The sequence below is a fragment of the Anolis carolinensis genome, chromosome 1 (assembly GCF_035594765.1).
Source record: "Anolis carolinensis isolate JA03-04 chromosome 1, rAnoCar3.1.pri, whole genome shotgun sequence".
In the NCBI taxonomy this organism is placed as follows: Eukaryota; Metazoa; Chordata; class Lepidosauria; order Squamata; family Dactyloidae; genus Anolis; species Anolis carolinensis.
Window position 1 is genome coordinate 277,455,637 of NC_085841.1, and position 26,472 is coordinate 277,482,108.

Below are 26,472 nucleotides of genomic sequence, written 5' to 3' on the forward strand. Positions count from 1 at the left end.
TTTTTAAAAACCATAAGCATCTATAGTGGGGGGGGGAACTAGCATTCTAAGATTCATGATACAGAGTAGTTGTTCTGTCTACTACTATGTTTCAGTAGGTATGAGGGTGTAGAATGTTTCTTCTAAATGTTGCCTTTTTTGTCATATCAAAATTTGGAAAGTATTGTTGCTGTACATGGATTCATACCACCCTGGTAAATTGATTGGCTCTTTTTTTCAATATGGTCATAATTAAGAGTAAAGCTAGAAGCAGGTGGATCTTACCTTGTTAAACGTGTAACATTTAATTTAGAACATTTTGTTGTTTATTTGTTCAGTCACTTCCTACTCTTCATGACCTTATGGACCAGCCCACGCCAGAGTTCCCTAAATTAAAAAAAATACCTTGGCTTTTCTCAGAGGCACCAGTAGCTGAAGAAAATTTAACTTACACCTCATTTGGTTGAAACCTAGTAGCTTTGTTGAAGTATACTTCTTTAAGGTTCACAATAGTCATTCTGCTTAGGACGTGCATAGACTACCAGGATCTGTTTGGACCCTCTTTAGAAATCTTATTCATCTTTAGATATCCACAAACAGCTATAACATGTTGTTTTTAAGAAGTTTCAGAATTTGGATAAATGTCTATACAAAGCAGCCATATATGAAGGGATAAGGCCTAACAAATCTCAGTTGTCAGGGGGGTTGTGCTACAAACTTGGATATTTTTTTCTGAATAGGAGAAATGCAAAAATATTTTTCTTAACAGAACACATCTGGCTATGGGAATGTTGCTAAGAGCTTATGTGTTCTGGCCTGCTTCCATGGAATAGGGAATTGCTGCACAGTGGGCCTTCAGTACATCAGGGAGAGGTATATACTTCAGCTTGGTGTAGGCAGACCTACTACTCCATGCTGATCTATACAGGATTGCAATCAGCCTATGTTTCTTTATCTCGCTGGATCCTTTCTGTGTATAGTCAGGCCTCCACATTCGCCGGTTGTACAGTGTTAGTTTTGTGAGCTTGTACTGCCCTGTCCTCTTCCCAAAGATGAATTTGCCCTGTCAACATTCACATGGAAGGTGGACACAGCACAAGTGATGCTTACTTCCTGGTGACAAGGCTGCCATGTGAATGTGCACACAGCCCTGGGCTTTGTGGAGGAGGGGCAGCGAGTGTGAGGCTGGTAGACAGGCTCACCTTCTTAGTGTTTGTTGCAAACCAGGGAGACTCACCTCCACTGTACAATATTCATATTTTTTCCACTTTCACTGAATTCCTGTACTCCTAACCCCATGAATGTGGAAGGTTAATTGTATTCGTCATAATAATACCTTCTGTGGCTATGATTTAAAAAGTAAAAATAGGTTGAATTGCTGATTTCAAACAGAATGTGTCTTTGTCTTCCCAACCTCCAGTGCCCATGTACTTGATGGCGGAGATGCAACTTTCCCACAACTTGCAGCTTCACCGCACAGCATGGACAGTGTACTCCAGGCAGGAGAAGGTAACATGGGCATTTTACTATTTAAAAAACCCACTCGACAGCCTTCCTTTGCATTTATTTCTCCAGTCAGTTTGGTCTATATTCTCTCCTTGTTATACAAATTTAAAACATAAACATACAAGAGAGGAAGAACGATATCAGATACACATCTAGATAATTCAGTTAAACATATAATAAAATAAAAAGCCAAAAGTACCACAGGGAGTTTTACACACAGATCTTTCCAAAATTACATAGGGTAGAATGATCCCAGTCTTAGTCCTGCCTGACCAAATAGCTGTCCCTCCCTCTATTATTATTGTGCTGCCTTCCCCTTGTCCTCAAAATTTTATTCAGACTCAAAATACTGAATTTCAAAATGAATAGTAATCAGCATCTCTGTTTTTGATCTGAGCCCACATTTGATATTTTTGAAAATATACATCATCAACCACTTTACAAGAAGTGTTACTTTATCATTGTTGATATAGCAACTAAAAGCAACTTGGTATCTGCAACACATGAATTTAAGTGCAAGGTTCAGTTATATTTAGCCTCTGTTTGCCAGATGGACCAAGCTTTCATTTTTTCATCTGGTAGCTATGGATTATCTGCTCTTTGGGGCCATCAGCTTAGCATACTGAGAAACTGATCCCTTTTCCCTCAGACTGAAGTGATTACAGATAACAAGCTGCAGGTACATCATAACCTTGGTCAGCTTACATTTGGTTATGTAAAAGATCTAGTTAGAGTGAAATGAGGTTGTGGGCCACGGGGCCAGGAAGGTTGGTTGTTAAACAGGAGGCACAGCTTCTGTCTTCAGGGCCATCCATAGCAGCACTTTTCAGAGCTAGTACCAGTTTGAAGGTCCTGAAAAGTATAACAGGTAAACTTGCACTGTTGTGATTTCATCTGAAGGTAACAAGGAATATTCCTTTTTGAGCCAAACCCCAGCTTTGTGATGAGATCTGTTCCAAGAAGCATTTATCTGATATGTTTATCCCAAGAAGGAGAGATTTATCTCCAGTGGTCTTTACTACATTTTTCCCACATTGCTGCAAGGTGCTCAACAATGGTGTGCATGGATTTTCCTACCTCCCATCCTCAATATCCCTTTCTCATCCCAACAAGCTTGCAGGAGGGATATCTAATGGAGGTTGCTCAGTTATTCACACTATGAGGCTATCCAATCTTTTATGCATGTCTCCATTTGGAGTCACTTGAATAAAATGCTCCTGGGCTTAGAGCTGGCAGGTTTTTGATCATTAATGGAAGTGAGTAAACAAGAAGAGGTAAAGAACAATTCTAACTTACCTTTCTCCTGGCTTTTGAAACAACTCATTTAAAATTACATTGAAGTCTTGTTGCCTACAGTTGTCACATAGAAATTGTATAGACAAATTTCCAGTGAATCTCTGGAATCAGTACATGACTAGGTACATAACATAAACAGTGAGGTGCATGCATACAATTCTTCCTTTTAAAAAAGGGCTGGGTGACCTCTAGGCACCAATTTACCCCCTGCCCCACAAACAAAGGAGAAATGTGGCTGGAAGGCCCTCTCCCAGCTACACACACACATGCATGTGTTCTGGGGTCTTCAAAAACTATTTTAGGGGTTGCATGATGCACAGCCCTGCTCCATGAAGTGTTTATTTTTACATAAATATGTGCAAGGTTAGCTTTTAATGTAATGTTTCTAAAGTTTCTAAGGCAGGATTTCTAAGTTTCTTCCTTGAAACGCTTAAATCTGTGAGTGCTGAAATTAACACATGAAAATAAAAGCTCAAGTTGTATATGATGAGAGGCCAACAAAGGAAAACATCTCATTCTTTTGTGTGAACAAAAACATTGGTAGAAGACTAATCTTGCAGGTTGAAAGCAAGAGAATAGTTGCTGGGATTCTCTCTCTTTCAGTTCTTCTAAAGTAAATACATTCATTCCTCAAGTTCTGTTTTGTCTTTTTCAACATTCTCTTCTTTTAAAAGGTGGCCCTAAAAGGTCTCTTCCAACAGTCCCTGGTATTCCAGGAGGAACAAGGGCAGGGGCTGGTAAAATTGGCAGGATGATTGCTGAAGAAATTATGGAGATTCATAGGTAAGGATATATCTGGCTCTGTTAAGACATTTCAAGCTATATTTCTTAAAGGATTTTATTCAAATGATGGGGGGGCAAAGAGTAGTATTACTACTAGCAACACTGGGTGATAAATGTAACAGGCAAAGAATGTGTTTATTTTCATACTTTAAATCTGTTGTCATACACGTATTCACTGTAATCTGTGAGTGATCAGTAGTTGTTGCAGAAACTTGGCAACAGTAAACACAACGATGGAGTTACGTCTGTCAGTGCACTCTCCCAAAACCTACTCTTTCAACCTGGCAGCACCTAAACAGAAGGGTTTTTGAGGTGGCACAGAATGCAGCACTGGGAAGTGATGTCTGCAGTTATCTCCCAGTCATGGGGCAGATTGAGGACAGGCCTTTGAAAAGTCCTGCCACAACTGCTTGCCTGAATATGCCTCATGACCAGGAAAATGCTGCAGACCTTTTCCAGTGACCCTGGTTTGCAGCATTTTGGAAACACGTTGATTGAGGCACTGATAGGCTGAAATGTTAGGTTTTGGAGTTAAGTTTTTAGTGGTATTTGTTGTAAGTTATTAATTGTTGTATATGGGGGTGTTCCCTTGAAGGAACTGGGGGCGGTGACGGCCGACAAGGAGCTCTGGCGTGGACTGGTCCATGAGGTCACGAAGAGTCGGAGACGACTAAATGACTGAGCAGCAGCATGGGGGTGTTCAAATTGGGTTTTTTCTTTCAATTAGCATATGATGTTTTTAGTTGATTATGTATTTTATCTATTGATGTATATGTATATGTGTTTTTTAAACTTTCATATGCTGCTTTGAATCCCACCCATGGGAAAAAGTGGGATAGAAATTAATAATAGTAATAATAGTAATAATAATGTCCAGTCATTAATGACCATACATGTAATGTCATAACTACTGAATAGATGGCATCCTATATGTTAGACTTTTTTGGGTTATGCTGAACAATTAGTAGTGCTCAGAACATGTTTTTTAGATGCTGTTTATAAGTGGACAAATATAGGTAGAAGAGGCACACACTTCAGTCAGTGGGATATCTCAAGCCATATTGATTCCTTTGAATTATATAAAATGTACATAGTTGAGAACTTTGGAGCACTGTAAATATAGTTTATATACCAACAGGTTGCCCTTCTATTGCCATTATGTAAGGAAGGTTTCTAATGGATTATTTTGCATGTAAATTGCTGTACACAAAAAGTACCTATGTTTGATGGTGATAAAAGCTTGATTGAGGGACTGGTTTTCATCTGATATTGTTGTATTGCTTTCTGATCTGATTGACAACATTTGTTTGATAGGATACGAGGCTCTTCACCTTCAAGCTGTGGCTCTAGTCCATTGAACATGACCAGCACACCTCCCCCTGACACTTCTTCACCGGGAGGCAAAAGGGTGAGGAAGCAGAATTCAAGAAAGCTCTGCTGTGTATAGAAAATAACCCATGCCAGCTAATTTCATGAGTTTGATGTTATTCATTTTGGTGTTTCTTGGTGTCTCTACCTAAAATCTCATTTTTAAAGCATAAATAACTTGGACACATGACTGAAGTAGGGGAGGGGCAGTAGAGATTGAAAAATATATTTCAGTAACTTTCTTAGGACATAAGGTTCAGCTGATAGCTGTAGAAATAAATTTGGGTGACTTCACCAGGTCCTAGGATCATACTGTCTCTAAAAGCTGCACTCTTATCCATCCCATTGTTTTTTTATTCAAAAAATAGTCAAAGGGGGAAATTTCTCTGTGTTTACTCCTCCCTTGCACCAATAACTGCTTAGGTGCAGGAGAAGGTTTTTGAATACCAGGAAGTAAATTCAGAATTACTCCAAGTTTTGAGAAAAGCTCTCACCACCACCAAACAGCCTAGAGGTTATGAGCATTTCAGATTTTCAAAAAGTTTCCCCATGTTCAGAGGAGGTGAATTTGGCAATCTCGGAATTGGCCTTGGAGAGGCACATATTGGCTATAGTCCATACTTCTAAGACCATAGTCCTGGAGTAAATCAGTTTAGCATATTTTGATTATACTCAAGGTTCTTGGTATTTGATTCCAGGACCATCTGTGGATACCGAAATCCATGGATGTTAAAGTGACATCTTATATAGAACATAGACAAATTAAGGGTTACTTTTTGATTTTTTTTCTGAAATACTTTCATGTCATAGATGATGGAGTTCATAGATACAGAATCCATGGATATGGATATGTAGATATGTAGGGTCTCAAATGTACTGGCTGTTTGAATAGTTACACACAGTTTCGGGAAGCTAGACATTCACTGCATAACTGACATGGTTGGAAGAGAAATCTTAACATCATCTGGCAATACTTTTCACATAGTCTTTTTCACTTTGGTTCACTGCACAAAGAGTCATCATGGGAGGTTTACTCATGTGCTATGAGCTGTTTTAACACTGTCCCTATCAATTCGTGGTGGGCTCTTGAAACGTTGTTGGATTGCATCCTCAAGCCACAGTAGTCAATACAGCCAGTTGTGAAGAACTACACTCCAGCAAGAGCTGAAGGGCACATTTTGCCTCAGCTTTCGCAGGATGATAGAATTTCCCTCATAAAGGCAATCTTTTATTTTTCACTTGAACTTTGAGAGGTACCTCCCAAATTGGATGAGCCTTTCTGAGCAGCAGGACAGCGTTATAGATTACACTTAACGCTAAAAGCCTATGATCAGCTTGAGAAAAAGTAATCTGTAAAGCAGATTTTAATATCTCATTTTAACAGAATGTCTCAAATTATTCAGACATCATTTCTGTATTGCATATATATGTCACCTACTGGCAATTGCCATTTGATAAATTGTGGCTATGCCATTTATTTCTATGATTATCCAGGTATATGTTCCCTTACCTTTTTCAAATAGGGGAATAGCATAAGTCAAAATTCAAACTGAAGTTGTGCTTGGGAACTTTGGTTCTATTTGAAATACAAAATGGTAACACAGCATACCACTAATACTGTTATAATGGGGAATAGCTTGCTCCAACATTGGATACAAGCCAATAAGGAATCTACTGTTCATTAGTCAAGCTATAGTTAAATGGTATCCTTCCTGACAAAACCACTGTGGTCAAAATCGTGGTGAAGAAGGTATTTCAGAAATCTAGAAGAGCAAAACAACATGAATACCTCCCTCATTACCAGTAGGAGGAAATCCAGGTTTATTATCTTCATCTGAGAGCCTGCACTGACATATATTGTCATAGAAATGAACAGTTAATTTAAAAATACCTTTGTAAGAAATGAGTGTAATGTTTTGCTATAAAAGCAAACGACTTTGAGAAAATATTAATTTATTTTGGATGGTAGGAGCTTACAATTCTGTAGGGCTTGCCTTGATAAAATTAATCAGATCAAATGTATTTCAGGTATTTTTCATTGGTAAAGCATGTTTATTTCAAGGCAATTTTTCCCATGTTTGTGCTAAATTCCTCAAGCCCTGAAGGAACCTCTTTTCCAGGATGAGATTCCATGCAGCTTTCATTGTTTTTATGTATGAACCCAGTAATTTTGGTTTACATACAAATGAGCTACCCAAGATTCCACCAAAAGAAGCAGCTTCCGTGCAAGTTGGTGTCATGAATAGGGAATGTCCTTAACATAGAAACAATTTATTACTTTAATATTTATAAACCACTCTTTTTAATGCATCTAAGTATATTTAACACCCAAAACATTAATTACAGCCTTTTGAACCACATATCCCTTTAGACTGGAAGCTTAGCTTTAGTCTTTATCACTTCTAGAGGTTTCACTATCACCTGCAGAGACCACTTAAAGTTCTACCTTTTTCTGTTTTTGTCTCCACAATTGAAAACGCAGTCACCCAGACTGCATTTTCAGACAGAAAAAAGGTAATGATTGATTTCAATTTGTATCTCTCAAATACTCAGAAGAAGTATGTGATGAAACTGCAAAGGGTGAAGGGCTTTATCTAGTGATTGTACACTTCTCCTAATATTTACTACTCTTAAGATGTATGCAACAACATGACATTTTTTAAAAAGTAGCAAGAAAAAATAAATGAATTGTATTTGATCTTGGTGGCATTTTAAATCCATGCTGTAATATGTTGATTTCTGGAAGCAGTTACCACCTACAGTTCCTTTCTGCCCACCAACTTTGTGTATTTTGTTTTCCATTTGAGTTTATGGAAGCCCTAGACCCCCTTTAAATCGTTGGACATTTTTGTCTCTTGTTTTGTTTAGATTAGGCATGGGAAAACTTTGGCCATCCAGGTATTTTGGACTGCAACTCCCACAATTCCTAACAGCCAGTAGGCTGTTAGGAATAGTGGGAGTTGAAGTCCAAAACACCTGAAGGGCCAAAGTTTGCCCATGCCTGGTTTAGACTATATGTGGACAATCTGTTGGTAACAATAGAATTACCATTACATTTAAAGGGATTGATCCATTGAGCCACTAAAAATCTGGGCTAGATGTACACTTTTCTCTCCGGAAGCACTAATGACACCACAAGCTGTAATCGGTGCAATCATTCTGAATTTTGGCACATATTACAGTCATCTTATTTTAGTCTATTCAGAGCACCATGAGTTTGATGTGTCATTGTGTGGAACATGGTTAAGAATTGTTCTAATGACAGTATCATTTATTTGATGACTGTATTACATAGTGACTCACTTGTCATTTCCTAAGACATAGACTTCAGTAGGAAGAAACTCTGATGTGATTACTTGTCATACAGTGAATTAGTTGTTACTAAGCCTGAAACAATCCCGAGGGAAATTCTTGCTGAAACATCTTTGTTTGAAGCACATAAAATCATTTGGGGATTGACAGGTAGATCCTTCTCTTAGTCTTAATAAAATAAAATCAGGTGGTGGCTTAGATTCACCAGAAATCCCACTCTAACTTACGGAAGTCAGGAGAAAGTATGGAAGAGATGTATATCTTTCTATGAGGCAAGTTTTGTTTTTTGCAGAGCTGTCACAGATTGAGAATGTCTTTTGAGATTTCCGGTGGGTAAGAATTTTTATTAGCTGTCAAGATATTTTCTACATTACAGGTTTAGCATATGGTTGGATATCTCACTGTACAACATATGCTGCCACTTTTCCTGTTATGATAACTTGACTACCGTTCTCAAAACAGAAACCCACAACAAAAATAAATAGTACTATTATTCAATTTGTTTGAATTCCTCATAAATAGTTTAAGAAAATTTACATAAGCTATTTTTAAATAAAATTTCCTAGCATTGCTTCATGAACATGTTTCCATATTAAATCCCATGAATGAAAGCAGTATAAGACCCAAATTGTTAGTGCTTAAGCATATTACACATATTGCAACTCTTGTGATTCAGACAAAAGACACAGGGAAATTGAAAATGGTTGTTGCAATCTAAGTGTAGAACTCCTGCTGGAAAATTACTCACCCATCCATTTTAATACTTGACATCTATAGGAGGACAGCTTTTAGAATTATTCCTTCTAAACTCATGTACCGTAAATGAAAATTTTGCCTGAGGTGGCAACTTCTCCTGCAAGATCACAGATGATCTCATAAAATTATTTTGAATGAATTGCTTGGTTAATTGATCAAAACAGGTTTCACATTTTTCAATGAAAACAAAAGTAAAAGCTAGCCCCTAAATACAAGTTGTAGAAATTAGGCTTTGCTAATTTTTAAGATTGTTAACAGGACGAGAAAGCTGATTCACAGCAGTTTATGCTGGACTAACATTTTTGTTCCGTTTAATCTCCTTTACTTTTACAGATTTTGAATGGTGGAACTCCAGACATTCCTCCTACCAGTTTACTATCTAGTCAGATCCATGACAATCCAGGTTATCCATATTCTGACAACTCCTCTATCCTAGGTAAGCATACGCCATGCTGACTAGTGCTGCTGAGACTTGCAGTCCAATAACATCTGAAGAATGGTACAATTCCCACCTGATTTTCGTAGTCAGCACCTTGTTATTTGCAGACTCCCACTGATGGAATCCTGGATCATCAGCTCAGTCACTGCTTATTCTAATCAGGTCTTAAAACAAATGTTCTAGAAAAACAGTATTCTGTTTTATTTGCATATTCATTTGTCAAAAGATTATATGCAGCAAAGTAGTATAGTTGACCCCCAAAACTGAAATGGTTAAATCTTTCTTAAAAGTAGCCGAAGCCAAGGTAAAATCATGTCAACATCAGTACCATAATTATCTCCTAAACTATTGTCAAATGCATGAACCCCTTCCTTCACTTGTTATTTACAGGTTATTTCCTCATTCAACCTACCATTAAGTGGTCTTTCCTCTTACCAATTCTTTCTTCTATTGCTGATTGGTTTAAACTTTTTCATTCATTTTTCCAGGGGAAAACTCGCACATAGGTATTGATATGATCGACAATGACCAAGGATCCAGCAGCCCAAGCAACGACGAAGCAGCCATGGCAGTTATTATGAGCCTTTTGGAAGCCGACGCAGGTCTCGGGGGGCCAGTTGATTTTAGTGACTTACCTTGGCCCTTGTAAATGCTACCCAATAGCTTTGACATCTGGACATATCAAAGTGCATTATTGGTGGAATTCTCCCATCTGTGAAACTTGTTGAAATGCTTTTGATGTTTTAATTTCATAAGCCATATCAAGAGAACCGTCATCCTCCTCCCCTGTGTATTTTCAGACCAAGTGGAGATCAACTTGCTGCAGTGTTCCTACATCATTGATTTGGTTATCTGTGTATAGCTTGGATTAACTGTATATTTTGGGTTCTGTTCTTGTGTTGACGTTTTTTTAAAAAAAAAGATCACTGTGCAAACACAGCACTGGCATCACTGGTAGCTTTTATATGCAGATGGTCATTTCAGCTATATTGTGTTTTTACACTACAGGAAAAAGTCCCCCATGTGGATAATGGATATTTCTTATACTAATGTATCAAAATTGTTTCTTGTAAGATCCTTTACTATAAATATTGTTGAAGTGTAATGTATTAGACAGTGAAATATTTTTAAAATAAAATGTTTTCCCTTATTCTGAATTTATTTACTTGGATTGTAAAATAAACATGAAGTGCATCATGATAACAGAAGGAAAAAGATCTGGACGATTGTTCTTGGATCCTGGCTCTGATATCGGCAAAGAGCAGCTTCTTAAGAAACAAGAAGAGTCAGCACAGTATTTAGGGCAGTGCTTCTTCACTTTTTTGCCCTCCAGATATTATGGACATCACCTTCCGCAAACACAGGACAGCAATGCCAATGGTCAAGCCTCAAACTACTGATGAGCTAAAGGCTTAGAACTATTGGTCTGAAGTTTCAAAACAACACAAAGGAAAAATTATGGAGCATAGGCTAGTTGTATGACAGAGGCTGATCATAAAAGCCTATTACATTAATTATGACCTACTTTCTATTGTTAGAATGGTCTACAGTAGAACTGTTGACTCAATTATAGTTATATGTAAATTCACCATTCTACAGTTGATTCAGTGGGCTTCTTACAGTTCAGATTAACCAGGATACCACTCAAAATCGATTTTCTAAGTTTTTATATATTGAGATGTAGTCTGTGTTGCTTAACAGAGATGGGAAAGGAACCAGTAATACTACGTATGTCTTACCTTCAAGCTTTTCTAGGCTCCTGTTAGTTGTCTCCTCCCTCTTGCTTGGCAGCATGTCAAATTCTCCAGGTGTTTTGGACTTCAGCTCCTAGAATTCCTGGCTATTGGACAAGCTGGCTACGATTTCTGGGAATGGGAGTTCTAAACATCTGGGGGGAGGCCATAAGTTTGACATTTCTGCATTAGACCATAATTCCAAGGGCCTTCAGTTGCAATTCTCGCCACTTCTTCAGATTTGCTGTGGTCCTCCTTGCTCCCAGGCTCTCAAGCTATCCAGACTGTAGGCTTGCTGAAGGAGCAATTTACAACTAGTGGGATGTTCCCTTGTGCCAGCTGACTGACCTAGGAGTCCTAAGGTTTCAGTTCCACTTAGTCCATTTACTCTTCTCTCTTCAACAATTTCAGTTTTTTCTGCTTTGTGAACTTTTTGAGCTTTCTGTCACCCTATTTTTAAAACATTTCTCTAAAATAAGATTTAAATATGGCTTGTAATTACCAACCCCCCACTCCATCCCACATTGTAAGATTTGGATGATGAAAGAAAATTCCCACTTGTGAGAAAAAGAAGCAGCAAACAATTACAAAAATCCCCTTTGAGATTGTGAGCATAAAAGTTATTTGAATTTATCAAACTGTTATTTAGTAATTGCCTTAAAACATCAGAGAAATCTAGGTTTTCACTTCTGAAATAGAAAAACCAAATAAAATTATGTCAGGTAAAATACTTTAAACATTTTGGTGGAAAAAGACCAAAAAAGGTCTCTCAGGTGTGGATTGCCAAACATTTTATCTTGAAACTAGAGCTAGTTTAGAGAAAATGGTAATAACATAAGACAGCTAATATTAAAATAATGGCAATTTTATTTGAATGAAAAACTTGAGTTTACAATCAGTTAATAAGTGAAAAGTGAACAACTTGACCTTCCCTATTCCACAACATATGAAAAAACCTCTCAGTAAATAAATATTTCTGTGAACAGATTTAAGGTAAGGCAAATTTTTAAGATAAAAGCCCATTTCAGTTGTTTCTGACCCTTGCACATTGCTGACATCAAACATGAAAAAAACCCTTCACTGGGTAAGTCAAAACACTGGCCATTGGATCACAGCCCAAAAGCCCCAATGGCAAGAATTTTGTGCTCATCCATAAGAGAATTGAGTAGGTTCATCATCTCTGTTCATAACTATTTACATTTATCTGAATACAAAGTCTCTGAAAGAAGCACTCTGTCAGTCAACATTGTACACAGTAACTATAAAAATGGCTTTGAGAATTTTTTTGCCCACCATTTATAAAGTGCCACTATCAATTATGTCTGCATTTTCCTCCACTGTACCAAAATACTGAATAAACCATAGCTTCTGAATCCTGCTATTTCAGACAGAGCCTTAGGATGAGGACAGTCCACCATACAACCAATACCACAAAAATCTACTTACTGGTAAACAAATGCAGGCATATAACTGAACCTCATGATGTTACACATGTACTCCTACAAACCATAATCAGATCCCACTTTGGTCTTTAAAGTCCATACTGCAGCATCCTACAAACATTACATGTTCATTACACAATGGAGAGAAGCTGGAATTGCAGTGCAGTATGAGCTTTTTACAGCATCTTCATTTTTTTAATAATAGCATGCTTTTGTTTAACCAAAAGTTTGGATCAGAGTGGCAAATTGTGTCCCTCAGGATCCGCATCGCTGTTGCTGGGCTGAGGATGGATGGGCAGAATATCCAGTTCGTCCACCTGAGGAGTGGGATGCATCACCACCAGCTGGTCCTGAGGAATGTCAGCTGCAGCAGCTGCCAGGTTGGTAATAGACTTGCTTTTTACGCACTGGAAATCAACATGCCGACTCTTCCCTTCTTCCTTCTCCCATGACATCCTTATGAAAGGTCTTTGGACGTAATTGTAGATCACCTCTGGTCTTCCACCTGGACGTTTCTTAACCTTTTCCTTGTATGTAGGGTAACCTAAAGTATTAAGAGACAAATACAACTATCTTCAATTTCAGTTCAAAGTACCGCACTTTGAATCAAGTAAGAAATCACAAGAACTTTTGCAGCCAGCGGGCATGTTAGTTTAAGGCAGCAAGATCACCTTTTTCCCCACCCTTCATGGAAGAAATTGTTGGCATGTTTTTTGCTACAAGGATTTAGATACAGAATAATGCTGAAATTCCAAGATATAAAACAATACTTACACAAAAGATACACTAGTATAAAAATAAGTCACAAAAGGCCTGCCTATCCAGTGAGAAACTATACTAGTTCATGCCTGCTTCTTTTTGAAGGGTCTCCACTTCCCTATTATTACATTTGTATTTTTTATTTATTTACCAATAATTTCAAAATATTTCACATAATACAGTAGTCATGTTACATCATCTATTCCCAGATCTATACTCTTCCACCCCTACCCCATCATTCACATAGTGGTATACAATACAGCTCTGTCAGTTCTACACTACTATTTATTGTAGTTTTGTCCATTACATATCACTTTAATATATTTTCTAACTGTTCATACACATCTTTCTTTTTTTATTTATATAGAATGTAATAGATTAACATTTTAAACATGCAATCTCCATATTGGAATTTTCTTTTCTTCCAGGAAACTTTTGAAGGGTTTCCATCCACATCTTTCTTGATAATTTGGTGGTTTCAACTGGCTATTAGTTTTACACATGAAGCTAATAAATGGCTTCCATGCATTAAGAAATACATTTGTAAAAAAAACAGATGTGTGCTAGTGGAGGTTTACCATAAAAACCCCAGTTAAGTTATCTTACCTTCTATACCTAATCGAATCTTCTTGAGACCCCTTTCCTTGAGAACTGATTTGGCCACATCTCTGTTCTCAATGTACTTGAAGAATCTATACAACTTTGTGCTATAAATAACTGGGGGGAAAACACATTTCATGAGTTTAATAAGTTGTACACAGTCTTTAGCCCTGCTTCCACAATAAAGTTGAAGAATGAATGTTTTAAATGATTTCAATTTACTTAGACATTTCTTTCAATTTGCTTTGTGATAATAAAGAGGATATAGCCTTAATGTATGCCAGCTCCATCATCAACATCCTTCTCAAATGCCTGCTTCATGTCCCAATTTAAAGTCTGAATAAAACATGATCAGAAAGTGATTCTCCATACATTCCCCTGAATGGAATTCAGATCCTTCCTAAGATGAGGATGGATGGATCATCGCAGTGACAATTTCCAGAGAAGATTCTAAGTACAGTAGAGTCTCACTTATCCAAGACTCGCTTATCCAACGTTCTGGATTATCCAACGCATTTTTGTAGTCAATGTTTTCAATATATCATGATATTTTGGTGCTAAATTGGTAAATACAGTAATTACTACGTGGCATTACTGCCTATTGAACTACTTTTTCTGCCAAATTTGTTGTATAACATGATGTTTTGGTGCTTAATTTGTAAAATCATAACCTAATTTGGTGTTTAATAGGCTTCTCCTTAATGCCTCCTTATTATCCAACATATTCACTTATCCAACATTCTGCCGGCCCGTTTATGTTGGATAAGTGAGACTCTATTGTATATTGAATCAAAGCTTAGTCAACATAGGAAGGTCAGTGCTGAAGACTGAAGGCCCAGGAGTCTTATCTGAGCAAACCTCTTTGTCCCATCACTATAGAACCATAGAACTGGAAGAGACTAAAAGGGCTGCTAGTTCAAACACCAATACCTGAACAAGGCAACTGTCTCTTAATATACATGAGAGATCAATTTTACATCCTGAAAACATTTGTATTGTTTGCAGTCCTTAAACATCCTTCATCCCTGTCTTATTTCCCTTAAAAGAACTGTAATACAAGCAGCTCTTGTTTTTCACTAACTAGGTATTAAAGTTTACTGTGATTTAATTCCAACCTTTGCTGATGTACATGTGACAAAGAAGGATTCAAGAATTTAAACACCAAAATGAATGGGAATATCCAAAAAATGTATCTTGAAAACATTAGCACAAAGCCCCCCGGCCCCTGAGCAAGATTACACTTAAATGCGATAGAACGCCATCTGCTAATTTTAGGGAGGGAGAGGGGTTACTGAAAGTACCATCAGATGCTCTGCAACAGTGATTTGTTTTTTAAAGTTCCCAAGAGACCCATATGACTTACTTTGCGAGTATTCTTCCCCCATCTGCGGAGGATATTCCTCATCCCAATCAACCACATCATCATCAGTGAGCACCACAATATGGCACTCCCTTTCCCCACTCTGAGCACTGGCTACCATCAATGGGAGTATCATTTCTTCAAGGTAAAATTCAAACTGTTTCCGAGCACCGTCATTTGATAATTCATGCATAAGAGCACCTGAAATCAAAACACTCAAATTATTACAACTGAAAACTTGCTTAGGAAGAACATTGTACATCTGCCAAATGGTTATCACCATGAGTCTTCAATGTTACTGTTTTTACAAGCATACAGACACTATAAAACCCAAACATAACCAATCAATTGAAGTGTGTTTTACATAGCTAGGATTTTTGTATTAGATAGCATTTTATGTTCACGGCAAAAGATTTTAATACATACATATGAACATCAATTTCATCATACTTACTAAGGTCTCTACATTTGATAGTACTGTAATCAAAAGAAATACAGAGATAGTCGCAAGCTTCTCTTAGTTCAGGTATAGATATTCCATCAGGGCAACGGATCACTCCAGTCTTGTAGTAATCCTTTAAAAGACAAAAGGACAAAAATGAACGTATCTAAGACACTGTGAGGAAGCACATGTTGCTTTCTTGAAAAGTTTCCCACTTCCCCAAGCCCCAATAATTTGTAGCCTTGAAGCAAAAGTAGATTAATTTTGTATCTTTACAATATACTTTCTTAAATATCAGAAACCATGTAAAATGTAGCTGCCTATTGCCTGTTTGGTGCAGAATGAAAGGATCCTATGACTAGAATTTCTCTGGCTGCTGATGAATTTCTAAGTACAATTCAAAGTGTTTGTGTTAACATTTAAAAAGCTCATTGTTTGTGCATCTTAAGAAATGTCTCTCCAAACTAATACTATACCCCATACACCATACCTTAAACTCTGTATTGATATTAATATGGAAAAACAGTAATTAAAGCCATTTAAGACAAAATAAATATAACACAATTTTACCAAACTATTAAAAAAAACCAGCTTTGTGAATGCAGCATGCAATTTTAGTTATAAAAATCTGCCAGGACCTCATGAGTTCTGGTTGCCTGAGTTCTGGTTAACCAAGAGTCTACTGTACAGAGCAGCTCACCCTGACATTTCTTTCCATTGTTCCTCATAATGTGTTGCCTTCAAAGCACTTATTCTACTCCAGAATGCAATTTATGCAAAGGGTTGTTGTATGTCACAACCTCTGAGGATGCCTGCCATAGATGTGGGCGAAACGTCAGGAGAGAATGCTTCTGGAACATGGCCACACAGCCCGAAAGACATACAACAACCCTGTGATCCCGGCCATGAAAGCCTTCGACAACACAATTTATGCAAACTCTGTAGAATAGCCAGTAACCCAAATGAAATGAATCTGCACCCTCCACCCTTTAGATTCCTCTGAAATTCAGAAAGGTTATGGTAGATAAGTGAAAGTTCCCTGAACACTGGCCAGCAATGAAAAAATTAAACTGAAACAGTACAAAAATCGCGTTTTGAAACCCAAACAGCTCTTTCTGTTCTTTGCTGCAATGTTAACTTCGGTTGCTATACTATACTATAAAAGTTTCATAACACAGCTTTTATAAAAAACCAAGATTTTTTTTTATTGTTGAGACTCTAAAAAGGATCTAAAAATAAATATGGTTTATCTGCCCCTTGATTTTAGTCTAAGCCTTTTGATAACACAGCTGGAAAGAAAACTGCATTGCAAAGGATTTTCATATTACATTTATTCTTTCAAACAATGTCATTCAGTTTACGTAAGAATGAAGCAAAGGGATGCCAGGCAGAATGAAATGCTGCCCTGCAGGAATCCATAGTCAACCTCAATTACAAACCTGCATAGAGGAATATTCTACGCATTTTTGGTTTTTCTCAGTCCACAAAAACATTTTAAAATAATAATCTCACCAAAATAGCACGAAATACAGTGGAGCCAATTCCTTCAGCCACTTCATACTCCCCCTTTTCATTAGGCCTCGTGAAATTATGTTCTCGTCCTGATCCAAACATCCTAAATAAAAAAGATCATATAAAATTCATTATAGCTATGTAATTAATTAATGCTTAAAATTCAGAAAGACTGTTAACAAAATCAGAACAAAGATGATCCAGAGCCTTTAGAGCAGTGGTTCCCAACCTTTTTTTGACCAGGGACCACTTTGACCAGGGCCCACTCTCCAACATCAGTACCAAAAGGGTTATGAATCAGTGTTTGGTCAACTTTAGATTCGGTTTGGTTATTTGGGGTGCTGTTTCAAGAAAATTGCATTGGATAGACCACATCAGCTCTAGTTTCTGATACAGAACTTATGCCATCCAGTAGTCACCATCTGCTTGCCACAGAAAACCATATTCAATAATCTAGAGCTGATGTGGTCTATTCAATGCAATGGTCAGCTCGGTGGAAAGAAGCAGAAATAAAATGAATAAAATAAATAAATAAATAAATAAATAAATAAATAAATAAATAAATAAATAAATAAATAAATAAGGAGATTCGCTGAGCAGATTTTTGCTCTCATGGCCCACAGGTTGGGAACCACTGCTTTAGAGTTTAATTATATTTGATTCTGATTACTTCAGGTACAATACAAGTGGATTACCCAAGAGTCAACCAAATCCACATCAATACAGAACGCATCTTCAGCTACAGTATTCTTCTAATCACTTTCAGGGATGAATATAAACTTTTAATGTGGAACAATCACAAAACGCTTCTTATCTCTCTTTCCTGATGGACCCAAGCCTAACATGAGTAAGTATGTCTACATGGATAATCTCTGGAATTCCAGACATCTGACATACCTTGAGTCCCACCCAGCACAGTCAATGGTAAAGGACAGTTGAAGTCCAAAACACCCAGAAGGTCAAAGATTCCCCACCTTTACCATACAAAACTATAAGCATTATAAATTATATTAGTCTACTTATATAAGGGCCCCTGGTGGCATAGTGTGTTAAAGCGCTGAGCTGCTGAACTTGCAGACCAAAAGGTGCCAAGTTCAAATCCCAGGAGCGGAATGAGCGCCCGCTGTTAGCCCCAGCTCCTGCCAACCTAGCAGTTCGAAAACATGCAAATGTGAGTAGATCAATAAGTACCACTTCGGCGAGAAGGTAGCAGTGCTCCATGCAGTAATGCCGGCCACATGACCTTGGAGGTGTCTACGGACAACGCTGGCTCTTCGGCTTAGAAATGGAGATGAGCACCAACCCCCAGAGTCGGTCACGACTGGACTTAACGTCAGGGGAAAACCTTTACCTTAACTGCTTATATTAGTCAGCTATGGAATTCCCTCCCCAGGTTAGATCAGCCCCCTCTCTCCTGACCTTCTGTAAGAGAGTGAAAACGTGGCTTTGTGATCAAGGCTTTGGAGAACTTGTGCAATGAATAATATGGAATTATGTGCAATGATTATTGGAATGGACCGGATTACGATTGTGGATAGTGTAATTAATAATGATGATACTGTCTTCAATATTTTAATGTATCTTATAATTCTATTTTAAAATGTTTATTTTAATTGTACATTGTTTTCAAAGTATCAAATAGTTGCCTATGTGTAAAGCCGTCTTGAGTCCCCTCCGGGGTTGAGAAAGGCAGGATATAAATAAATAAGTAGACCCTTGTAGAAAAAATACTGCAGTTCTTGTAGAACAAATTATGGCTGGTATTCTATTAGTGATACAGACTTTACATTAACCTTACATCTACTTATGTCTATTTTTTACAGTGTAGATGCTGGAATTTCTTTCCTCCTTTTGCAGTGACCGAAGCCTGCTCCTGAACTACCTTGTGTAAACGTGCCCATGCTGAGATCCTCAAAAGAGGCCCTTTTCTTAGTCCCACCTCCATCACAAGCTTGGTTGGTGGGAACAAGAGAGAAGACATTCTTTTCTCAGTGACTCCCCTTGACTCTGGTTATTAGGAGTGATTCATAGAAGCATCAGTGTATGTGATAATCACAATACCAACCTGCCCAACATTGTATTTGGTTGTGCAGTAAAAACAGAAGGATCTACAACAAATCGAGTGTTGTCCACTATAAGTGTTACTCGCTCAGACATCCGTATGTTCCGAGCTCCCTCTTTCGCAGTTTCATACACAAAAACCATTTCTCCAGCATTCTTGCAATTCCCATCTGAACTTGACTGGCTGCTGTTTCTACTGGTATTGCCAAGACTACTGTTAGAACCGTTTGGTGAAGTTTTTTGAGGCCGAGGGCTGCTTGGTCGAGATGAGCTATGATCCTTTTCACGGTCTGAAATAAAAACCAATAAAAACTGTCATGGTAGCAGCAGGGACTCATGTGTGACCTTAAAGGTTATGAGGAAAAGGCTAAGAGAAGGGGGGATGTCTCCCAGCCTTATCTGCCCATCTGTATTTTGGCTTCTGCCACTCCACGGAATGGATTACCTTTGTGTGACTGGCTGAAAGAAAGCCTTTTATAGATATCTACCTCTATGACTCCTGCTGTATAAATCTTTTGAACTGAAGAGTGGAGCTGGCCACGTTCTATCTTGCCCTTGATCTCACAGTAAGAATAATCACTTCAGCTTTAGACTGCTAGGACACCAGAAGGCTCCAGAAGGGTTCACAGGATACAAAAACAGTCATGAAGGACTGCATGACTTAGGGGCTACCATTTGCCCACTCAAGAGAAGGCTGGTCTTATCATACTAGGCAGACTACCAATACAGGTTAAGTGTTCCTTATCCCAAAGTCTTTAGACCAGAAATGTTTTTAAAATGCCATTTTTTCATATTTTAGAATACCTGTGTCTGCATGTATGTTGGAGATGGCACTCAAGACTAAACACAAAATTAATGTGTTTCATATACAGCCTGAAGATTATTTTATACAATTTTAATAGTTTTGTACATGAAACAAAGTTTGTGCATACTGATCCATCAGAAAGCAAAGATGTCACTATCTCAACCTCCCATATGGACATTTTTGGGTTTAGGAATATTTTGGCATTCCAGACAAGGGATGTTCAACCTGAACTTAACATTTCTCCACAAGTCAAAGCTCATCACATTAAATGGTGAATATAACCAGTATATAATCATTAACCTGTAAAAACATTCTAGTTGGGGGAGAAATCACAGACACAATATTTATACTTGGGCTGGACAAAACACTGTCCTGAGGTCACAAGCACCCCTCCAGCTGCTTTTGTAGACTTCTGATATCCTGGATTGCCTTTTTTCTGACATAATGCCTTTCTTCAATTCCCTTTTCAATAGGTTATAGCCCCTATCCTGCACCGTTTGACACCTCAAAATACCATTTCAAAACCAGAACTAGACTCGTGTCTACTTCTGTTTTCTTCTTAGGAATTTTTTTCCTGGCAGTCTGGGCAGCCCCCAGAATGAATTTTTCACGGGGTGAAAAATTGAACCCCAGACCAGGCAGTTAGAATTATAGAATCATAGAGTTGGAAGAGATGTCATAGGCCATCCAGTCCAACCCCGTCAAGAAGCAGGAAAATCACATTCAAAGCACCCCCGACAGATGGCCATCCAGCCTCTGCTTAAAAGCCTCCAAAGAAGGAGCCTCCACCACAGTCCAGGACAGAGAGTTTCCCTGCCGAACAGCTCTCACAGTGAGGAAGTTCTTCCTAATGTTCAGGTGGAATCTCCTTTCCTCTAGTTTGAAGCCATTGTTCCGCGTTCTAGTTTCCAAGGTGGCAGAAAACAAGTTTGCTCCCTCCTCCTTATGACTTCCCCTTACATATTTATACATGGCTATCATGTCTCCTCTCAGCCTTCTCTTCTGCAGGTTAAACATGCCCAGCTCTTTAAGCCGCTCTTCATAGGGCTTGTTCTCCAGACCCTTAATCATTTTAGTCACCCTCCTCTGGACACTTTCCAGCTTGTCAACATCTCCCTTCAATTGCAGTGTCCAGAATTGGACACAGTACTCCAGGTGTGGTCTGTCCAAGGCAGAATAGAGGGGTAGCATGACTTCCTTGGATCTAGATGCTATACTTCTATTTATGCAGGCCAAAATCCCATTGGCTTTTTTTGCTGCCACATCACATTGTTGGCTCATGTTTAACTTGTTGTCCATAAGGACTCCAAGATCTTTTTCAAACATACTGCTGTTGAGCCAGGCATCCCCCATTCTGTATCTTTGCATTTCATTTTTTCTGCCTAAGTGGAGTATCTTGCATTTGTCCCTGTTAAACTTCATTTTGTTAGTTTCAGCCCATCTCTCTAATCTGTTAAGATCATTTTGAATTCTGCTCCTGTCTTCTGGAGTATTGACTATCCCTCCCAATTTGGTGTCATCTGCAGACTTGATGATCATGCCTTCTAACCTTTCATCTAAGTCATTAATAAAGATGTTGAACAGAACCGGGCCCAGGACAGAACCCTGTGGCACTCCATTAGTGACTTCTTTCCAGGATGAAGAAGACGCATTGGTGAGCACCCTTTGGGTTTGTTCACTGAACCAATTACAGATCCACCTAACTATAGTTTTGCCTAGCCCACATTTGACTAGCTTGTTTGCCAGAAGGTTGTGGAGGACCTTGTCAAAGGCCTTACTAAAATCCAGATACACTACATCCACGGCATTTCCCGCATCTACCCAACTTGTGTCCATCTCTCCACCAAACTAACGCCCAAAAAAGTACCTATATGCCTGCTGTGCTAAGCCCGGCCCCATATGAGACATACATAACCTTTAAACTCTTGCACTATTTATGTTAGCATTTGATCTTTCTTTTATGTGGAAGATGGAGACCTGTAATGCCAATAAGCCTTCACAATGATGTAGATTTTACATTTTTATCATGAGTATGTTTGAAAACTCCTCTAGATTTAATATTGAACAATTTTTAAAATGCTCCCTTATGTTTTTCAAAAATATGAAAAAAACGCACTTGTACTGCTTATTAAAAACACAAGACCACAGGGATGGACCTTTAGGCATAAGTACACTATTACATACCTCCTTGATGTTGTCTTGTTGGTGAAGTAACATTTCTGATACATGGTGTAAGCTGAGACTCTAACCTTTCATGGGAGGAATCACGTGATCTATCACTTGACCTGCGTCTGTCACGTGACCTTTCATGCCCACCGGTAGCACCATGGAGACTCATTTTGCTGCAATCTCCTTTAGTAAGATGAGATGAAGTACTAAAAAGACAAATAAATGTTTATGCTTAGGTCAAGTATTCTAACTTTTAAAGTAGCCAATATACTCATATGCAAATTCTGAATATTTGTATTTCTAGTTCTGTTAACTGACAATCAGTCACATTCTGTTACTGGTATATGCAGAAAAAAATCCATCTTTTGCCTGTATATGCCCGTTTTTGTCAACTGCAAAAGCTGGTATTCCTTTTATCCCTTCACAAGAATCCAAGCTTCTTCCTGGATGACTCCCAACCATGGACATCCTGTGCCGAGTGGAGAGCAGAAGGAATCACAGACATGTGTAGCAATGTCCCATAACCAGATGTGAAAAGATTACATTAGCTGCCCATATCTCTGTAACTGTAGCTACAGGAACATAGTCTGAAATCTCTATGATCCCCTATACTCTCCATTAGGCACAGAACAGGCATAGCAGGATTTCAGCAACAGCAATATGGTAGGCTCAGCATAGCATATTTCTGCATGCAAAACATTGAGCGATGCTGGATTGCAGCTAGTATTTCCTAATCTGGATAAAATTCTAATACAATCTCATCTCTTAAAGGGTTTTGAAAGAAGATCTTTGCTTATAGAGAAACATGAGCCAGGGTGCTATTGATATATAAGCTGGTGGGTACACTTTTTGCCAGGTCATTCAGTGGTAGTAAAGAAAAGCAGTCAAAATCTGTCAGCTTCCACCTGGCTATTACTTTACTGAATTCCTTCTTTCACAGGCCTCTTTCTCCCACTATCTTTGCGGGAATAGTCACGCTGTTGTAATCCACTAACTGGATTCGCACTCTTATGTCCACAGGAGGAGAGTCATTATGCCCCTGCCTTCTTTACTAAAGCTTGAAACACCCTGGTTTTAAGACAATCCTGAAATAAGTTTGAATCTTACTGTGGAACATTGAAAAATAGAAGCAATGTATATAATGAATTGAGAAACAAGTATGAAATGTCTTTGAAACAAAAAACATCATGTATGCACTGAAACAAGAAAAATTTAATGCAAAATATTTTACTGTAAGTGAAATTTTAGAATACATTCTTTTACATCAGTCTTACAATCAACTACTTTTACAGAAGTTGAGATATTATCATGTTGCTTTATTTAAAAAGATAAAGATCAATTTAATTTCTCAACTAAATAAAATTAAGATGATTACAAAGGTTCCCAAAATGAAAGATACCTCTTTAAAATGAAAACATTAATTAACTATGCTATTCAGTCACATTGTGCTGATGAAACTAAAAGTTATTATCCCTTGAAAAAATAACAGCTAACACTAACATAAAATGAAAGCTATCAGGAAAAAAAATCCTCACATTGCCTTACAAGCATATAAGTGCTGACAGGTGTCTACATGGATCCCAGGACACATCCTTGTGCCATAGCTCCTGCCCCATACTCCCTTAAGGCAATTGTGACATCACCAACAGACCCAACAATGTGTTGTGTCTTCCATGTTATCTGAATACCTGGGAGCCCAGGGCTATTTCAGGAAGTTTCACATTCAGGTACAATTAACTTCTGAATATTCACATTATAACACCATCCTTTGGGGTGGGGTGGGGGGGAGCAGAGGTTTGCAGCAAATTAATGGGGTTTCAACCTATACATATTTCCTTGTTGGAAACTTCAAAAGTAATAAGAAAAATGCTTCTCTTTCCCATATGTAGTGGACCTGCCAGTTCATTATGAGTTTTTGAAACAAGATCACTATAGCTACAGAGCAAACTACAATGCAAAGGGATCTTGTAGCACCTTTGAGACTCAGAGAAAGAAGTTGGTAACACTTAGTCTAATTCAGGGGTCCTCAAACTTTTAAAGCAGAGGGCCAGTCCACAATCCTTCAGACTGTTGAGGGGCCGAATTATCATTTGAAAAAAAAAACCCGAACAAATTCCTATGCACACTGCACATGTCTTATTTGTACAGCAAAACAGCAACAACAATGAAAGAACAATATAATATTTAAAAATGAAAACAATTGTAACCAACATAAACCTATCAGGATTTCAATGGGAAGTGTGGGCCTGCTTCTGGCCAATGAGATAGTCAAGTTAATTAGGATTGTTGTTGTTGTGTGCCTTCAAGTCACTTCAGACTTTGGGTGAGCCTAAGTCTAAAATTATTTATTTATTCATTTACACATTTATTTACTATATTTATATCCCGCCCTTCTCACCCCGAAGGGGACTCAGAGCAGCTGTATGTACATACAATGTATTATTAGCATAGCACAATATTAGCATTATATATTACTATATTGAACTATACCACTATACTGTAATATTATATGTAATATATAACATATAATTAATATTATTATATGGTATTATTATTAGTATGGTATAACATTATAATATTATTATCAATATTATATGTAAATACAATATATTATATTATTTAAAATGATATAAAATATTATATTATAAAACTGAGGGAGGGGGCCAGGTAAATGACCTTGGAGGGCCGCATCCGGCCCCCGGGCCTTAGTTTGGAGACCCCTGGTCTAATTCATCAAGTGCAGGATGAGAAAATTAAGAGTTTTATACCTTGACCCTTTACTCTTTTATTTAACTGTGGTAAAGATGTAACAAGTAATGATCATAAATGAATTTTTTAGACTATTAAGGCTGCATTAACATGTTATGTAGAATACTGAAAAGCAACTTCAATTCTCATAAAAGCTAGACTAAAATATAAATGATGTATAATATCATTTCAAAACTACCCATTTTTGAAACATAGCTAAAGTTAAACAGTTAAACAGGTAAACTCCATGTCATTTTATTACTCCAAATTTGATACTTCTGCAGAACTTTATTCATAGGTCAGCAATAGCCGAAGGTGGGGGTGGGGGGTAATTTTGGTTTGTTCTTTTTTCTCATCTGCAGTTGCCTCTGCTTGCTCGTAAACTTGCTTAGAGGGTTGAGAAAGCTCAGAATAGCATGAAGGTTCCCCCAGGATGTTTAGAGGGAGACATCACTGAAAATTTCGACTATACCTTATCTCAATGAGATCATCCATGACATCAATAACATTTCTCCAAAACAAAGGAGCACTCAGAATCTAAATTTACATGAACCTTTAATTCTTCATGACTGACTCAGGTATACATTCATTGTTACTACAATATGTTTAATTACAGTGAGAATAGTTGCATTTATAACCATGAGAAACGTATTCAGGAAAAATACTTAATGATGCCTAAAATAGAAGTTGAACAATATGATGACAGATACCTGACTTTTATACACGTTCTTTCTGGTATGGAAAATATGGGAAAGAAACAATAACTGTAAGGAAGAAAGGAAAGTACTACTTCTTCACAAAAGGAACATCTAAGACACATGTACACAACCTGCAGCCTTCAATCATTCCTTAAAAGACCCAGAAAGCTTTCAATTTCTCATATACAGTAGTCTCACTTATCCAAGACTCGCTTATCCAACGTTCTGGATTATCCAATGCATTTTTGTAGTCAATGTTTTCAATATATCGTGATATTTTGATGCTAAATTCGTAAATACAGTAATTACTACATAGCATTACTGCATATTGAACTACTTTTTCTGTCAAATTTGTTGTATAACATGATGTTTTGGTGCTTAATTTGTAAAATCATAACCTAATTTGATGTTTAATAGGCTTTTCCTTAATCTCTCCTTATTATCCAACATATTCGCTTATCCAACGTTCTGCCGGCCCGTTTACGTTGGATAAGCGAGACTCTACTGTATCTTCAACATTGACCATTTATATTTTGAGAAAAAAAGAAGAAAGTCTTGTGAGAAAGGGATATATTTATTTAATTCATGCCCTGTCTTTCTCCCAAAATGGGATCCAAGACAGTTATAAAAAGGAATAATATATCACTGGGTATAAAGAAAATGCATCCATCAGGAAGTTCTGAAGTATCACCCTCAAAAGAAGA

At 37.7% G+C, this 26,472-nt stretch overlaps 2 protein-coding genes across 8 annotated transcripts in view; one reads left to right on the forward strand and one right to left on the reverse strand.

Moving 5' to 3' along the window:
• Positions 1 to 10,589, forward strand: part of bmal1 (basic helix-loop-helix ARNT like 1) — a 72,486-nt gene extending 61,897 nt beyond the window's left edge. For all 3 annotated transcript variants that reach the window (XM_016995598.2, XM_003224175.4, XM_016995596.2), the window contains exons 15-19: positions 1,400 to 1,488; positions 3,456 to 3,564; positions 4,879 to 4,972; positions 9,334 to 9,436; positions 9,928 to 10,589. In XM_016995598.2, the coding sequence (XP_016851087.1) occupies positions 1,400 to 1,488; positions 3,456 to 3,564; positions 4,879 to 4,972; positions 9,334 to 9,436; positions 9,928 to 10,088 (556 nt within the window). In that variant the 3' untranslated portion in view covers positions 10,089 to 10,589. The remainder of the gene's footprint in view (positions 1 to 1,399; positions 1,489 to 3,455; positions 3,565 to 4,878; positions 4,973 to 9,333; positions 9,437 to 9,927) is intronic.
• Positions 10,590 to 12,021: 1,432 nt separating this feature from the next.
• The window catches only part of btbd10 (BTB domain containing 10), a 41,217-nt gene continuing 26,766 nt past the window's right edge, over positions 12,022 to 26,472 (reverse strand). For 4 of the 5 annotated variants that reach the window (XM_062967718.1, XM_062967715.1, XM_062967716.1 and 1 more), the window contains 7 exons: positions 22,338 to 22,528; positions 19,353 to 19,638; positions 17,288 to 17,390; positions 15,788 to 15,908; positions 15,337 to 15,534; positions 13,980 to 14,090; positions 12,022 to 13,158 (listed from right to left, as the gene is read on the reverse strand). In XM_062967718.1, the coding sequence (XP_062823788.1) occupies positions 12,848 to 13,158; positions 13,980 to 14,090; positions 15,337 to 15,534; positions 15,788 to 15,908; positions 17,288 to 17,390; positions 19,353 to 19,638; positions 22,338 to 22,491 (1,284 nt within the window). In that variant the 5' untranslated portion in view covers positions 22,492 to 22,528 and the 3' untranslated portion in view covers positions 12,022 to 12,847. Of the gene's footprint in view, positions 13,159 to 13,979; positions 14,091 to 15,336; positions 15,535 to 15,787; positions 15,909 to 17,287; positions 17,391 to 19,352; positions 19,639 to 22,337; positions 22,529 to 23,867; positions 23,932 to 26,472 lie in introns of those variants that run through there. The other variant, XM_062967717.1, reaches the window with a different exon arrangement.